The sequence below is a fragment of the Heteronotia binoei genome, chromosome 1, assembly GCF_032191835.1.
Source record: "Heteronotia binoei isolate CCM8104 ecotype False Entrance Well chromosome 1, APGP_CSIRO_Hbin_v1, whole genome shotgun sequence".
NCBI classification, from domain to species: domain Eukaryota; kingdom Metazoa; phylum Chordata; class Lepidosauria; order Squamata; family Gekkonidae; genus Heteronotia; species Heteronotia binoei.
In genome coordinates this window covers 162,961,149-162,978,665 of record NC_083223.1, presented here as the reverse complement: position 1 = coordinate 162,978,665, position 17,517 = coordinate 162,961,149, and the positions used below count along the sequence as shown (strand labels likewise).

The 17,517-nt window shown below is 41.3% G+C and overlaps 1 protein-coding gene across 1 annotated transcript in view; it reads left to right on the top strand.

Moving 5' to 3' along the window:
- The first annotated feature begins 14,924 nt into the window (after positions 1 to 14,924).
- Positions 14,925 to 17,517, top strand: part of GREM2 (gremlin 2, DAN family BMP antagonist) — a 67,569-nt gene continuing 64,976 nt past the window's right edge. Inside the window, exon 1 of the mRNA XM_060243383.1 lies at positions 14,925 to 15,056. Coding sequence (XP_060099366.1) covers positions 14,941 to 15,056 — 116 coding nt within the window. The 5' untranslated portion in view covers positions 14,925 to 14,940. The remainder of the gene's footprint in view (positions 15,057 to 17,517) is intronic.

The following is a 17,517-nucleotide window of genomic DNA, read 5'->3' as shown; positions in this document are numbered from 1 at the left end:
TTAAATATTTACAAAATGCGAGGGGGTGTATTCACTTCTGTGACACACTGTATCTCCATCAAAACCTTTTGAACCTAAAGGGGCTTTCAAAATCAGTTTGTGATGTAGCACAGTCAGGAGAAAAATTCAAAATCTTATTGGACATGATGAAATCTTCAGGCATGCCTTGGGATCTCAGGCATACTACTACCATTGCCTGTTTGGAACGACACACACACACACAGTAAATATAATAGTATGCACATTACTGTGGATGCATTTTCCACAGTGCAAGTTTTTAATACTTCTCAAAAGCTAACACAAAAATATACACCGGAACATGTTAATTGTAACCTGGGGTGAAAGGAGTTTTTTTTTTTAAGGAAAATATATCTGATTATGAATCTAATTAACTATGTCCTTCAACCATTTTAATTAGATTCATTTTAAAAATACAGGCATCAATTCTTCCAGTCAATTATTGAAAACTTCTGCCAACCAGAGGAGATTCGGTGGAGCATTTAGTCCTATGCTTATGTTCAGTGATTCAGTAGGGCCTTTTTAGGAGTGTCTTCCAGTAGCTAGTGTTTTTTTTCTTCCAACCTCATATATCCACAAAACAATGACACAAAGAGTGGCTGATATGTGAATGGGAAACACTATTGACAAATACTTCCCAGAAATGAATCTTTGTTTACAAAATGGTCCAATCTGTGATGCAATCTAGAATAGTTTATGGGAATGGCACCACTAGCTGCAATAAGATCTGAACCCTTAGGATACAAACCAGCCAAGGAGAAACAGGGGGAGGTTGAGGGGAGCTAAACGTGTGCTCAAGTTTTTTCCAATGTGACTTAAAAAGTACTGAATTTAGTCCAGGTTGTATTCTTAATATTTAAGAAAGCAATCCTAAACTAGTCTACAGAGAAGTAAACTCCACTTAATTAAATGGGGACATTCATAGGAAATTACTCCTAGGATTCCACTGTAAGTAATCTACTGACATTAACTTAATCATTACTAGTTCTCAGTCTTTTTGCTGTACCTATTAAAGCACTACCAGATGTAGCCAATATTTTATAAAGCTGTCATGGGACTCCTGCCACACTGCAAAACTGTGCAGTTATGACAAACAACACTGTTTATAATTTGTTATGCTTTGCCTGTTCTCCCTGGCTAGTTTCATCTTCCTGCTTTCCCAAACCCATTCTCCTGCATTTCCTGGTTACATCTTCAACATTTGCACAACCAAGAAAGTTTTCCCAGGGGTACCATGGTGGGAATGGTAGCTCAGTTAATAGAAATATCTGTAGAAACCATTTTTGTACTGTCCAGAGAAGTGAAAATATGCAATTGGAGCCATTGTGGGTCTTTTGCATTCTTGACTGATTAGCCTCCTGCACTCCATATGCAACTTCTGACTGCGCTGGAGTACCTTCTTCTCACCAGCTGTTATAGGCCTGGTCTACACATGCAGCTAAATGAGATAGCACAATGGAAAAGAATAGGACTATTATGAGAAATCCTCTTAATTCCTCTTTACCCAATTTCTCCCCCCACCACCACCACCCATTCAGTAATCTGTTTCTTGTCATCTTTATAGGAATTTGGAGTCAGTTTCTAATCAATTCCGTTTTGATCCAAGAGGCAGAAGGGGATGTTCTGAAAAATTTCAGAATTTCACTCTGTGGATGCTCAGAGGCAAGCAGTGTCTTCCCAAAACCTCCTATTCTTTTGCTAGAGAACTGCCCTGTGGTTTTTAGCATAGGACAACTGCAAGGGCTGAAGGTACAAAATGGTTCGTTTTTCTATAGAACATATGAACATATGAAGCTGCCTTATACTGAATCAGACCTTTGGTCCATTGAAGTCAGTATTGTCTTCTCAGACTGGCAGCGGCTCTCCAGGGCCTCAAGCTGAGGTTTTTCACACCTATTTGCCTGGACCCTTTTTTGGAGATGCTGGGGATTGAACCTGGGACCTTCTGCTTCCCAAGCAGATGCTCTACCATTGAGCCACCGTCCCTCCCCTTAGAAGACAGTTTACCAGCTATCAACATCGTTATATGAGTGTTGGCTGGAATGACATTTTGTATTAGTTCAGTTGGAGGACTGTCTCTTTTAGAAATGCATATGATTGCACTGACAGAAAACTATATGACTATGTATTTTGGATGCTTGTTGTATGTATGAAGGATATGCTTGAGTATATTGCCAATAGAATGATGAATATATCGTGTGGTGAACATATTTATTAAATTGTTGTATGTAAGCATATTTCTTGAGTGTATATTGTACAGTGTTCTTTCCGTCACCTAGAGGTTGGCAGCCCTACTCAGGGCACCACCGTTACTGAAAAGATTCTTTTTCCTGCCTTACTTCTGATAGTAGGTGAATGACAGCATGGATAAAAGCATTAGCAGATCACCTTCATTACTAAGCAGTTCACGTGAAGGTTAGAAAGCCTTAAAATACTTTGGTCCATGACTTTTTGGGAACACTGGAAACAAAAACCCTCTTATGCTGAACTGTGTTTGGAACAAACTCATGTAGTTTTTCTTCTTACAGCCAGGTGCCCACATCTACAATCATAAAAAGGAATATGACTGCTCAGGGCTTTTTTTGTAGCAGGAACTCCTTTGCATATTAGGCTACACCCCCTTCATGTAGCCAGTCCTCCAAGGGCTTACAGTAGGCCATGTACTAAGAGCCCTGTAAGCTCCAGGAGGATTGGCTACATCAGGGGTGTGTGGCCTAAGATGCAAAGGAGTGCCTGCTACAAAAAAAGCCCTGTGACTGTTAATCGACTCTTAATTTGATTCCTCTGACTAGTTATTTTCTGGTGTAACTGCGGAAATATTCCTGAACCCACTTAATCTGAAATAACCCACTGAATTCACTGGTAGAATTCCAGTTATACTGGGTTGGGAAACATATGGGGAGATTGTTTAGTGTTAACATATGTCTTAAGGAATTTTATGATAGAAGCATTCAGCTGTTTAATGGTTTCTTCTTTGTTAGTACTGCTCTCCTCAACATCAGCTACAGCCAAAATGCAGATCCAAAATTCTTCAAAACTTGGATCATGGAATTTGGTTCTCTTACATCTAATCCTTATCCTCTTCAAACACAAAGTAAATAAGACATTTCATTTGAATTAGGCCTTGTTCTTTCGAACAATTGAGGACTGATGTTGGAGCATTCCTTCTTCTGGAGAAGCGCTGAGCCTATATGCCTAGCAGATGATTTCAAGGCTCAGTATAACATGGGAAATGTTACCTTTGTGGTAAAACACAAAGTTAACATTAGACACTGGATCTATTTTCATGTTACTAATATTGCAGATACAAAAAAAAAAATCACATGCAATTTACACTACTGAAGCCAAACAAACTGCACTATTTATTTATTTAATTCTATTTGCCTTCCCTGCAAGCAGGTTCCATCACAGAATCCACAAATCAACAAGTTAAAATTCATCTAAAATCACAGGATTAATATTAACACTAAACTGGTGCCTCAACAGACAGGCAGCCGATTAAGTCACAGGTGCTCACTTGGATCTGAGATCATTGTGGGGAGGCCTGAAAGAAGTAGTCAGTTAAGTACTTTCCCAAAAGAAGGCAGGATTTGGTGAAGAGCTATTCAGGAAATCACCTGTAAGAAGAATATAAACATTGTGAAAGATGAGCTTTAGCACCTTGAGGGGGGGGGGAGTGTGAGTGAGTGTGAGAGTGAGAGTGAGAGAGAGAGAGAGAAAGATCTGTTGCTCCTCCATGGACTGAAGCACACTTGTGAAGAATATAATGGAGCTTAGGGAATGATGTAAGCCACTTTTGGTTATGTGGATACAAAAGAATGAATGAAATGCTATATTAGAACATTGAACGTTATCCTCAGCTTTTATCTCACATTATCCTCAGCAAAAATGGGATTTAATGGGAAAACTTGTATCTAAGGACACTAGTAGAAATTAATTCCATTCAGTGACTGTAGTTCAAAGTCAGGATTTTTTTTAAAAAAATCTCTATTTGTTTTCTTGTTCTTATGTTCTAAATGAATAAGAAGTTCCTTTTTTTCTAGGAAAGCGCTGAATTTCTGTTATTTGCTTTGGCTATATAAAAGAAGCCAGGGAGAAGGAAGGACTCTTTCTTTGTTTTGTTTTGTTTGGAAGCAGACTAGAGATGTACAATTTCCAGAAATGGTAAAACTAGTTTTCCCCATTTGGGGGGGGGGGGGGGATGATATGTTGAAAAGAATACGAATTTATGCAATGCTGTCTTATCAAACCTATACTTGTTTTATTGAGTTAAAACATATAATGTATCATTTTTAATTAAACTGGTATATAAAATTAAGCAGTTTATTATATTTAAAAGTAAAACATGCCTTTATTTTCTACAAGCAAAATTGTGAACATAGCCAATGTAAGACAGGGGGGCACAAGCTGCTGTACTCTTGCAGATCTTAGTTTTTCCCATTAGAGGGGCAGAAAATATGGGGGTGGGGTGAAAATAGAAGTCACATAGTAATAAACAAAATTAAACATATTATTTGTACAGAAAGAGCCTTATACAATTGCAATAGGTATAATACCTTGTTTGCTAGAATATTTAAATCTTCAATAGTGTTCAATAGTGTATTAATTGTGGACAGAATTTGACGTATTTAAATTAGCATATCCTTGAAAATATCAGCTATGTCTACAGCATATGCAGGAATTATCATTATCTAAACTTGTTTTACATAAATATATTCATTATCTAAACTTGTTTTACACAAATATATTCTTACTAACTCATTCTGAGTGATTAAAAGTTTTCTTTAAAACATTTTACTCAAAAAAAATACAATATTACATACAGTTATTCTTGTTCCAGAGTTCTCCAAAGTTTCCAGTTTTTCCTTTGGAAAAAAATCGAATGAAAAAGTCCTTGGGGAAGACTAGAGAAGTTTCCCAAAAAAATGAAGCCACAGGGCAAACTGTGTTTCCCTGCTCCATTATGTTCTGGTGAGAGGGGAAAGAAATTAGGGGAGAAATGAAATATATGCAATACTTACTTTCCCGTCAAACCTAAATTACTTTTACTGATAAAACAATAGAAACATATATCATCTATAATTTAGATAACATATAAAATAGTACTAGTTGTTATATCTATGGAATTTAGAAATATAAATATCTTCATTTTCTATAAGAAAAATTGCAAGTATACCGAAAATTTGAGTTGCAAACTGCTGTTTTCTATGCTATCATAGCACATTATCTTTAATTTTTGCCATCTGAGTAGGGGGAAAGTAAACACTGAAGGCAGAAAACAAATTCTGTAGTAAATGAATAAAAATGTATTATCTGAACAGAAATTCTCTCTTAGAGTCACAATATTACTAGCATGTTTGGATATTAAGCTAAACTTTATAACATTGAAAAAACTGAACTCTTGAAAAAGTATTATCATTAAACACATCATGGCATATTATTTTTTGTCAAACTTGGTTACATTTTTTAAAAAGTAGTCCAGAAAATGTTGCATATCTCTACAGTTGTGTATGTCTATGTTGTATATGTTACATACGTCTACAGCATAAGAGGGTTTTTGTTTCCAGTGTTCCCCAAAATTTCCAAGTCAGAAAAACTGAGGAAGTCTTCAGACTTTTTCATCCTGTACATTTAGAAAGAGTATAAGTCAAGATTTTTCTTGTTTAAATAGAGATTGCCCCCCCCCTTCCCCAATGGTGCTCTCCTGTGATTTCTTAGTTTTTTTTTCCCCCACTGGAAAAATGGGGGGGAGGGGGAGAATTCTGTCCTTTCCATTTTGCTGTAAGAAGCATGTCACTCATTCTAAAAGAGAAAATATTTCATAGGAGGTTTATTTCATAGGAGGCTCCCACAAACTCCACCCCCCGCCATAGCTCTTCCTATCTTTTACATCTCTAGAATATTTCCCCTCACCTTAAAAATTTTCCTGACCATAAAGCAGAACACACACAGAGGGGAGCTTTAACATTTCTTTTCACTGCCACTCACTGCCCTTCAAGCTTACAAAACCTTACTTCACTGTGCAAATCACCCATGTCATGACAGCCATCTTACACACTGCTCTTTATGCATACTCCAAATAGAAATTATTTAATTAAATAAGGAGTAAATACTACAGATGTACATTTGCAAACATGCATCATTGAGATAGTATGACATATTCATTAGACAGCTGCAATTGGATGAAATGCCCCATTCCACGTATACAGGTGGCAAACATAGATTTTCCTCTGCATAATGTGCAAAATGGCCCCAAGGTGGTACTGAGTTATAGGTAACCTTCGGCTCATACCTTGGGGAGGAATGGTTGCTCAGTGGTAGAGCATCTGCTTGGTAAGCAGAAGGTCCCAGGTTCAATCCCTGGCATCTCCAACTAAAAAGGGTCCAGGCAAATAGGCATGAAAAACCTCAGCTCCAGTCTGAGTAGACAATACTGACTTTGATGGACCAAGGGTCTGATTCAGTATAAGGCAGCTTCATTTGTTCATACACTGGTTATTTATTCTAGGTCGGCATGATTTTCTTTCCTCATCAAGCTGATTGATCTTTACAGTTATTTTTAACAAATGTGGCTTTAAAAAGGGAATCTACTAAAAAGGCATCAAATTTCTCACACCCAATAGACTTGTATAAATACATGTAATGTGTAAGTGTATACATTTAGGTAACAAATAAGAACCTTAAAGTCGTTATTAAAAAAGCACTCATTCTAATGATGGGAACTCTAATGAACAAGTAGAACTTTTCCAGCTTGTCTCAGTCTCTCTCTTCACTTTCACATAAGTGAAAAATTGTGTGCAATTTTTTAAATTTATTTTTCAAATTTATATATATTCCACTGCCCCCGAGAAAGGATTGGGAATGCCAAGTCTTGCCATGCCACTACACAGGGCAGATAGAAGCATATTTGGTTTCTGGCTTGGTTTGGGGACATGATTCTTGGTCACTGTGACCCTAGCCCACATCAGAAGGAGGATGCAGAAAATACAACCCTGATGATATTCCAAGGTCTTTCAGTGGCATTTAATACCACCAAGCCTGGACTTCTTCTGGGTTTCTGAGATAGACCAAGGGGGTACTCAGTTTGGCAATGGTTCCAGGATTTTTTGGCAATCAACTCTCAGAAGGTGATGCTGGGATACTGCTGCTCCATCCCATGACTGTTGGCTTTTAGGTTGTCCCAAGGTTCCATCTTGTACCCCATGCTGTTTAACATCTTCAATAAATGGGTGAGTGAGCTTATTCAAGGATTTGAGTCATCCATGTTTGGGTGGCAGATAAGGTCCTGATTAGGTCCAGCAGAGGATCCCCTGGTTTTGCAGGCTCCTTCCCGCCCCCAGCCAGCTGGCCAGCAGGGGGAAGCCCCACCCCAACCACCATGTGCATTTCCACCTCTGAAGGCTTAGCTGATGCTTGGGAACAGCTTGCTTTTTGAAAAATGTGTGTGCCTTTAAATCTCTGAAGCCAGGCTGAATGGGGGTGGGGCAAACCTGCAGAACAACATGGCTGTTGTGAGAAAGGGAAGGGAAGCTTCCCACTCCGTCCATTTGTTTTACAGTCCCTTCAGAAGTTGTTTGCACAGTAAAATAGAGAGTAACGAGTGAAATAGAACCTCTGTTTTCCCTCGTCTTCCTACTCGGTCTTCCACCAGTCGCGGATTAGCAGGCGGGGTGGCGGTATTCATACGGGAGGCTTACTCCTTTCGGGCCCTCCCGGCCCCAAAGATCGACGGTGTTGAATGTGTCGGCCTTGCGTTGGATGTCGGGGAGAGGTTGGCGATCTGGCTGGTGTACCGTCCGCCTAACGCACCGGCCAGCGCCTTACCATCCCTGATGGACGCGGTGTCCGGCTGGGCGTTGGAGTACCCAGGGCTTCTGGTCCTGGGTGACTTCAATGTCCACGCCGATGACGCGGCTTCCACTCAGGCGATGGACCTAGTGTCTTCCACGGTGACACTGGGACTCTCCCAATTTGTTACGACTCCCACGCATCAGGCTGGGCACACATTAGACCTAATCTTTGCGGCCGGGATTAAAGTGAACGAAATCGCAACGGAGGCGATACCATGGTCGGATCACTTAGCCCTCAAGGCTCGTATGGAGACGCTACCACAACCCTGTAAGGGCGGAGAGCCTATTTTGGCTCGCCCGCGGAGCCTGATGGACCCGGAACGGTTCCAAACGGCTCTTCGGGATCCTTGGCCCCCTTGCGATTCCCTTGACACCCTGGTTGAGGCCTGGCAAGACCGGCTATCTGGGGCAATCAATGAGATCGCACCCCGACGTCCTCTGCGTCCTCGTTCAAGGCTGGCTCCCTGGTATACCCCGGAGCTACGCCGGCTGAAACAAGGACTCCGACGACTAGAGAGGCAGTGGCGGCGCACTTGTGGCGAAGCGGCGAGAACATCCTACAGAACGTTTATGAGGTCGTATGAGATGGCAGTCAAGGCCGCGAAGAAGAAGTACTTCGCGGCCAAGATTGCGTCTGCAAATTCGCGCCCGGCACAATTGTTTAAAATAATTGGACATTTAACTACACTGCCCCGGGGCAGACAAAACGCTAGAGAATTAGAAATAGGCTGTGAGGCTTTTGCGAAATTTTTTGCAGACAAAATCACGTCGCTCCACCAGGACCTGCCCATCACCTTAGATACAGTACATGAGCCCGAGGCCCCATGCCTGTCTTCTGATCTAACCCTGGATCATTTCGACCCGCTCAGCCTGGAGGAAGTTGACGGAATTCTCTCCTCTGCGCACCCTACAACTTGCGATTTGGACCCATGCCCCTCCTGGCTAATTAAATCCTGCCGGAGGGAGCTTGAATGTCCTTTACGGGACATCATAAATAGATCCCTCTCAGAGGGGCGCTTTCCATCATCCCTGAAAGAGGCCTTGGCCCGACCCCTCTTGAAGAAAAGTACAGCAGACCCGGCCGAATTGGCAAACTACCGACCGGTCTCTAATTTACCGTTTTTAGGTAAAATAATAGAGAGGGCAGTGGCGTCGCAGTTGCAGAGCTTTCTGGATGACGCTTCCATCCTAGACCCTTGCCAGTGCGGCTTTCACCCAGGTTATGGGACGGAGACAGTACTGGTCGCCCTGATGGATGATCTCCAACGGCACCTGGATCGGGGCGGTGTGGCGGTGCTGATGTTGTTAGATCTGTCAGCCGCGTTCGACACGGTCGACCATCGGCTACTGACCCGCCGCCTCGCCGATATAGGGGTGAGGGGGTCTGCCTTACAATGGCTCTCCTCCTTCCTCGAGGATCGGGGACAAAGGGTGGCAATTGGTGGCGAGCGGTCCCGGAGGCGCACACTGGATTGTGGAGTGCCTCAGGGGGCAGTTCTCTCACCAATGTTATTCAATATCTATATGCGCCCTCTTGCCCAGATTGCCAGGAGATACGGACTTGGGTGCCATCAATATGCAGATGACACCCAACTCTACTTACTGATGGACAGCCGGCCTGACTGCGTCCCTGAGAATTTAGACCGGGCCTTGCAGGATATGGCAACATGGTTGAGGGGGAGCGGGCTGAAATTGAATCCAGCGAAGACAGAAGTCCTTTGCCTGGGTCGGGGCGCCTGGGAAGGGGAAATACCTCTTCCGGTCTTCGACGGGGCGCCGTTGAAAGCGGCGCACCGGGTTAGGAGTCTGGGAGTTTTACTGGAGCCTTCATTATCAATGGAGGCTCAGATTGCAGCCACTGCCAAGTCAGCCTTTTTCTACCTAAGGCGGGCAAGGCAGTTGGCTCCCTTCCTAGAGCGCCAAGATCTGGCAACGGTACTTCACGCAACGGTCACCTCGAGGCTGGATTACTGTAATGCCCTCTACATGGGGCTGCCTCTGTACCGAACCCGGAAGCTGCAGCTGGTGCAGAACGCAGCCGCCAGACTGTTGCTGGGGCTCCCTAAATTGGAGCACATACAGCCTGGGCTGCGCGAGCTGCACTGGCTGCCAGTTATATACCGGGTTTGTTACAAAGTGCTGGTCATTACCTTTAAAGCCCTATATGGTCGAGGACCTGTCTACTTTAGGGACCGTCTCTCCCCATATGAACCCCAGAGAGCACTGAGGTCAGCTGGAAAAAACTTGCTGACCACCCCCGGACCAAGAGAGGTGAAGCTGCAATGCACCCGCAATCGGGCCTTCTCCTCTGTAGCCCCGAGCCTATGGAACCAACTCCCAGAGGAAATGCGGGCCCTGCGGGACCTTGAACAATTCCGCAGGGCCTGCAAGACCTTCCTCTTCAGACTGGCCTTCGCTGAAGAAAGAAGCTGCTAAGGATAACCGCCACCACAAAAGAACGAATAGCAATAGCACTTTTATTAATTTAATTTAATTAATTGATTAATTTTAAATTCATTAGAATTTTTAAATGTTGGATGTAACTTTGTTTTTATATAATGCTGTTAGCCGCCCTGAGCCTGCTCCGGCGGGGAGGGCGGGATACAAATAAAATTATCTATCTATCTATCTGAAGAATTTGGTTGCGTATACAACAGAATTCAACAACTCCCATGGTGAGTAAATTGCCCCAGTAAGACCACAAAGTGTGTGCTTCCAAACCATGTTTATTTTGGCTGCTTTGTGTGTGTGTGTGAGTGAGTGAGAGAGAGAGAGTGGAAGTGGTGGGAGATGAGGAAATGAAGACTGTATGCAGGGGAATTGCACTGCTTTATTTTTATTTATTTTAGGGGATGGGAAAGTTTTCTGGCTCCACCCCCTAAGTCCCCAGGTATTTTCTGGGTTAGACTTGGCAACCCTAGTCCTGATTCAGTGTTTTAGTGATGGTGTGTATATGTATGTGTGAATAGTCTGAAATGTAATCTAGACAACAGAGATGCTGATAACTAGTATGTCAGATTATATGAGAGGAGATATACAATCTGTTGTAGATAGGCTACATTTCTACTTATAAACAGAGTTTGAGGAACCTCTGAAACCAGTACTGGTTATGGAGGCCCAAGTAGTGGTAGTGCTGGTGGCCAAAGGTGTAATTTATTTCTGTAGACTACAAATGAATTGGTCTAAATTTTAAATAATCTACCCTTTGTAGATGCAATTTGTAAACTCTCTTCTTACCCAAAACAGAAGAGTCTAAAAAGAATACTGGGTTTGCCCCCTAGTGATTCTTTTTTTCTTTTAAACTTTTTACATATAAAGCTGTTTTTTACAGTATTTTTTGCTGCATGTGTACAAACATTTGACTTATTTCAGTTTTGGTTACTTTACTTTATTTGATTTATATCTCACTCTCCCCACCAAAGCAGGCTCAGGGCAGCTTACAACATAAAACCATAACAGACAATTAAAATCCACAACACTGTTATAAAATTTAACATTCAATAATTAAAACAATCAAAACAATGTGGTGCCAGCATCCTTGATGTTAAACCCAGTAGGCACTGTCTGTGCACTACTCACTTGAAGACATTTACATGAGATTTGCCTTAAGAAATGCGAGGATTAAGGAAGAAAAGTCCTTAGTAGTACACTGAAACTCTTAATTCAATGAGATTCTATCGTCCCCCACATAGTTACAACCATGTTTCCTAGGATAACTCATTTTTCCCCATATCATGCAGTAAAGAACTTTTTAATTATTGTTTTGCAGTAACAGAAATCTCACTAAACATTTTCATAAGTAGAAAGAATTAAATATTAAACATGAATACTTTAAGCCAACATTATTTACTAAGAAGGAAAAATATTTTTATGTATGTTATTTATAGTCTGATTTTCTCAAAGTGGATTGCATGATAAATTCAGGCAGGTAGCCATGTTGGTCTGAAGCAACAAAATTTGAGTCCAGTGGCACCTTTAAGACCAAAAAAGTTTTATTCAAGGTGCACTTCCTCAGATTCATTACATACATTGGATTACATAATGTAAATCAGTACAATCAATAGGATTAGGAGACATCTCATAAACAGTATACCAAGACTAGGATTGCAGAAATCTGGAACTAGTCACAAGTAGATGAAATTCGAAGTCAGAAGCTACCTGACATCTTAAACATCACAAGAAATGGGATTATTAGTAGTGTGGTCCATAGCCCCATTCTATCAAAATGACTTTCTGAACCATTCCTTTAGAAGGAAGGAAGGAAGGAAGGAAGGAAGGAAGGAAGGAAGGAAGGAAGGAAGGAAGGAAGGAAGGAAGGAAGGAAGGAAGGAAGGAAGGAAGGAAGGAAGGAAGGAAGGAAGGAAGGAAGGAAGGAAGGAAAGGAAGGAAAGGAAGGAAAGGAAAGGAAGGAAAGGAGCCCTCTTGAAGAGTTCTGTTTTACATATTTTGCAGAAAGCCAGAAATATGGACCCTTTCCTGACCTCCACAGGCAGCCCTTTCCAAAGGGAGGGGGCCACTACAGAAAATGCACATGTACTGGCAGTTGTTGATCTTGCCCAGTTGCAGGCCCCAAGTAAGCCAGATAATGGAGTAAATCAAATTATTTACAAAGTCAAGTGACTTTAAAATACCCCATGTTGCTAATAGGATTACAATAACCTGTGGAAGGTCATTATATTTAAAAAAGAAAAGATTAAATATGCAGTAAAGCGGACATAAATGAAGAGGCATGTTGAAAGCTATTAAAATAGACAGGCATGAAAGATAAAGGTGGGAAAAAGAAGCCACACTTAATTAGGATAACACTGACAGTGTATCATAAACACAGTGATGAAAGGAGAGGTTAGTGGAAACGAAAAAAATGATACCTTTTTTTAATAATTCTAGCTAACACAACAAGCACACAGTATAATTAAATCAGCTGATGTGCAACTATTCCAAAGCAGCTTGATTATGGACTATGTTATACAATTCCTCACAGCCATAAGGTTCATGTTCTTATTATGAACATAAAAAGATATGCCACCAAATCTCCTATTATGGGCTCAGAGTACAAATTTGGCAACCTGTAATTCTCACTTCACAGTACCAAAGTGAGTATTTCAGCCCTGAGTTCTTCTCTGGCTGAGATTGTACATTATTTATCACAAATAGCTCACTTTTCCCAATCCCAAAACCCAATTCCAAACTGAGTAAGTGTCTCTTATACTACCCTCAACACATTCACTGTCAAACCCAAGAGCAGGACATGGTCAAAGCTAAGCTGGTCTAGCTCTAGGTCTGGTCACTGCATGGCTAGAAGACCTCCTTCGATCCACTCATGAAGGATGTTATTCAAGCAGCAAACCGCAATCCTAAAAGCATATTTTTACTGAGAGTAAGCTCCATTGAATAGACCATAGTAGAATTCAGAGTAAACCTGCTAAGAATTGCTCTCAAAATCATCTTTATTTAACTGTGAACTGGGGGCTGATAATCCAGGGCTGAGGACAATGCTTGATGCAATAGTAGTTATATACTATATGACCTAAAAATACATTAAAATCTCCATAGTGTGTGCATGTGTATCTCCTTTCATTAGCATATTATAATATTATTGTTGTTGTTACATGCTATTGTTACATGTATTTATTTATTTTTATTTACATTATATTATATCCCACTATTCCATACAGATTCAAGGTTGCTTAACAGTAAAATAGACAGTAAACAAAACAACATTTTATTTATTTATTTATTCGTGATTTATATCCCGCCCTTCCCACAAGTGGCTCAGTAAACAATCAATAAAACAATCAGATAAATAAAACAATAAAACAATCAGATAAATAACAATGGTGCTACTTCAGGCAGATCATATAGTATTTTCTTTCTCATGCGCACAGATCCTGGGCAGTTAGCATTTAGGAGTAAGGTTGGGATGGCTTACAAATGTATCATTTGATTATTGCAACTTCAAGTGACACCTTGGATATGAGAAATGGGCATCCTCAGTCTAACATCATGCTACTTGTGATCACTCTGCAATGCAAAACTTTTCTGTGGAACCAGTTTAGACAATCAAATCTTGAGCACAAGGGAATGCTATATAGCTCTTGCTACAAAGTCCTTTGTCTGTCCTAGGTCTTTAGGCAGTCTACCTTTGTTCACATGAAGCAACCTTTCTCTCCACCACGAGTATTGTTGTAAGGACAAATGGAAAGAAGAAGAAAAAAAAACAGTTATTACATGTATGAAAGTCTCCCATGGAGTCCTTTAGTTAGAAGATGTTGCTAAGGCAAGTTCCATCATCTTGGTTCTGAATTCTTGTTCTGCCCACCTCACAGATCAATGCTTCAAACAAGAGACAGCATGCTCAAATGTAATGGTTTATGTGTACAGGAATAATTTCAAAAACCGTCTTCAAGAAGCAAACTTCTATCAGTTCTAAGGTTTGTCTCTCGTTCTGCTATAGATCTGGAATTAAAGTATCCCATGTAAATTACTGGTGAAATTGGAGTAATGGATTACCTGATTTCCTTGAACATGAGCCTTCTTTTTAGAGAAGGGCGCTACTACCATTTTGAATCGTTACAGTCCACGTGTTTCCCCTCCTTGTATCCTACATATCCACTATGGAAATCTTATATCAAAGGAAACCCTATCATAGGCGATTCTTTCTGGTTTCTTACCTATAGAAACCCCCTACAGAAACAAGCACTCTCGTTCGAATTCTCAACGCTTGACTGAAAAGAGGTTTAAAAACAAATCACCTCCACGCCGGGCCGCAACTTCAGAGGCAAGAAGCGCTGGGACTGAACGTGGCCGCGCAATCTGTGGCCCGGCTGAGACACGAGGCTGGAGTGGAAGGCGCGCGGGCGGGGGGACTCCGGCCTCTTGAAGGGAGAGGCGAGCGTGGCTTGTTTGGTGAGCAGAGCCAATAGAAAGCGTAGACTTCGCTAATATCCCCATGCGGGGACTGAGAGGAGTCAGAGCTAAGCCGCTCCTTCCGTGGGTCGCCGCTCCCCCTCCTCCCCTGGCGGGCTAGCCGGAGCTCCCGGCACAGCGAGAGCGAGGCTGCGACCAAGTTCTTATGGGCATCGGCGGGAACAGCAGCAGCAGGAGCCCTGGCACACCACACTTGGCCGAGGCGCGGCACTGCGATCTAGAAACGCCGAGACAGGAGGCAGCCGCCGCCGCCACTGACAGGTAATAGAGCCCGTCGGGTGTGGGGCTGAAGAAGCAGTCCCTTCAGAAACGGGTCTTTATAGAGAAATTGGGCCGGGGGGGGGGCTCTTTCGCTTTCTTTGCAAAGGAGCGTGTATAATTTCCACTTTGTAAAAAAAGGGAGAGAAAAATTGCTCCCTGGCTCTTTGTGCCTCGGATGAAAGACTGGCAGTTGGAGGAAAAGCTCTTTTGCGCATTCACTTATTGAACCCCCTGCTCTTCAGCTGAAATCGCCGAAGTACTTTCCAGGTACTGATGGAGCGTCTGCCTCTTGAAGAAGCAAATAGCTGGCTTATCCCTAGGCTGAGGGCGAGTTGCAGAAACGTCCTCTCTTTTTTATACCCCTTAATGGCAGCCAGGATTAAAAAAAATCTCGATAGATACCGCCCTCTACGTTAACTTTTTTCTACCAGGGACTTCACCTCCTTCCAGTTTTGGTTTACTTGTGTGAAATCAGCCGGTAGAATTAACTGCGGGAATCTGTGCAGGCTTACTTGGATGTAAAGCTCACTGATTTCCCACGTGTTCATAGGATCAAAGCTAAAAAGATATCTGTATCCTGCCATGACCCCTCCCCAGAAGTCCTTCTTATCTTTACCTGCACGCCCCCTATTTGCATCATGTGTATCCTTTGAATTGCACACCAGTGAGCACCTCCATAAAGTCTTACCTTTGGGTTTCTGTAAAGTCACATACACTTATGTATCAATAATTGCTTTCAGCTGAAGAACCCATTGGAAGCATAAAGCTCCATTAATGGGATCGTTTGCATCTGAAAAACAGGATCTCAGCTAGACTTTCAGAGCTATGTAGGACTAGCACCCTGCATAGTTTGTGGCATTGAAGATTTTTTTCTGATTGAAGAACATATGGCACTGCTTTTCACAATGTGAATTGAAAACATCATATCTTTTATGTATTTTGGAAAGGTGTGATATAACTGCATTTGTCATAGGGGGCATTTTTTTGTAAACCAAATATTTACCCATTAATGTAGGCTTTTAAAGTTGATGTAATAGATTTTCCAAAAAACACAAAGACGTTTAAAAAATAATAATATAGTGTTGTGAAACTGGTTATGTAACTTTCTGTAGGGGATTTTTGAGGACAAAAATTATAATTCAAACAAGCCACAGTTTTCTTTATTTCAAAGAGGGCAAAGTTCTTAGGGGGAGGACTGAAATGTTGAAAAGCACTCCCTTTAAAAACGTCTTGAATACTGTAAACTGAACTTGAATTGCATCCAATTCAATTCACTATAGAAAATTGTTTTTGATGTAAATCTACAGGAACCCAAACAATACCTCCTGAAAAAAACAGCAACAGGTGCATGATCCTCTTGCTGTGCCTTAATTAGCACTTTGCATATCAGGCTGCATAAGTGCTACTACTGCATGCTAATTCACTATGAAATCTAACATCAGTTCAGGTTCTCTGACTTCCCACCATCACAAGTACAATGCAGCCACTGTGTTTTCTGGTTGGATTTATTTTCTTTTTAACTACTGAGTAAGGGTAAGAGACAAATATTGTCTAAATCATTGGTATGCAAGACAAGCAAGCTTTATTTTGTTTAATGTTCACACTTATTTTTTCACCCTGTCTTTTGCCCAGTGCAAAGCTGGAAGTTTTTTGAAAAGTCACACATCACTGTAAAAAATGATTGGTTCTGACATTTTTTTGCATCTACAGATGCAGTAAAGCTTGAGTATTTGAAATGTCAATTACTTACCTGATCTTAAGCATGGTTGAGAAGCAATTTCTGTGCAAGAAGTAATCCCAAATGAAGTTATATGTCCAGTTGAATTTAGTGGGTACTGCTTCCAAATAAGTTTAGAATTCATGATTGGAAATATAAACCCTACGGACTTGTGACTTTTGCATCTTTGGAAGTAAAATGGAAAATAAATGGATTTCAAATAAATAGTCCCAATACACTGAATGTTAGTAGCATTTAAGCAATGTTAAAATAAATGGAACACCTAATTAAGATGAATAGTAAGCAGCTGAATATCCCAAACTACATGCTAGAACAAGAGGCAGATTTGGCCCAGAAGGTGGCAACTTTAACTGAAAATTAAAAGGGTGAGAGAAAATGAGTTTTAATGTCAATGTCAAGCTGGCGTGCTTCCTCTGTAATTTTCTGTGCTCATAGATGACATTCTAAAAGGGGCCCCACGAGTCCATCCATATGGAAGGAGTGACAAGGATTGTACCCCACTGCATCTTTTTCAGAGCTGTATCTGATCAGGGCCTGACAGGAATCTAGTATCCTGTTCTATGGGTGCTGTGCTCCCTGCATAATTATTCTGTGTGAAGGCTCTTGGGAGATTGCTTTTAAATACGTAACTATCTGCCCATTATCTCAGTTAAATTGAAAACAATCCTCTGTCTCTTTTTATTCATAGAGGAGACAATTATTCTGTTTAGTTTGTCCCCAAGT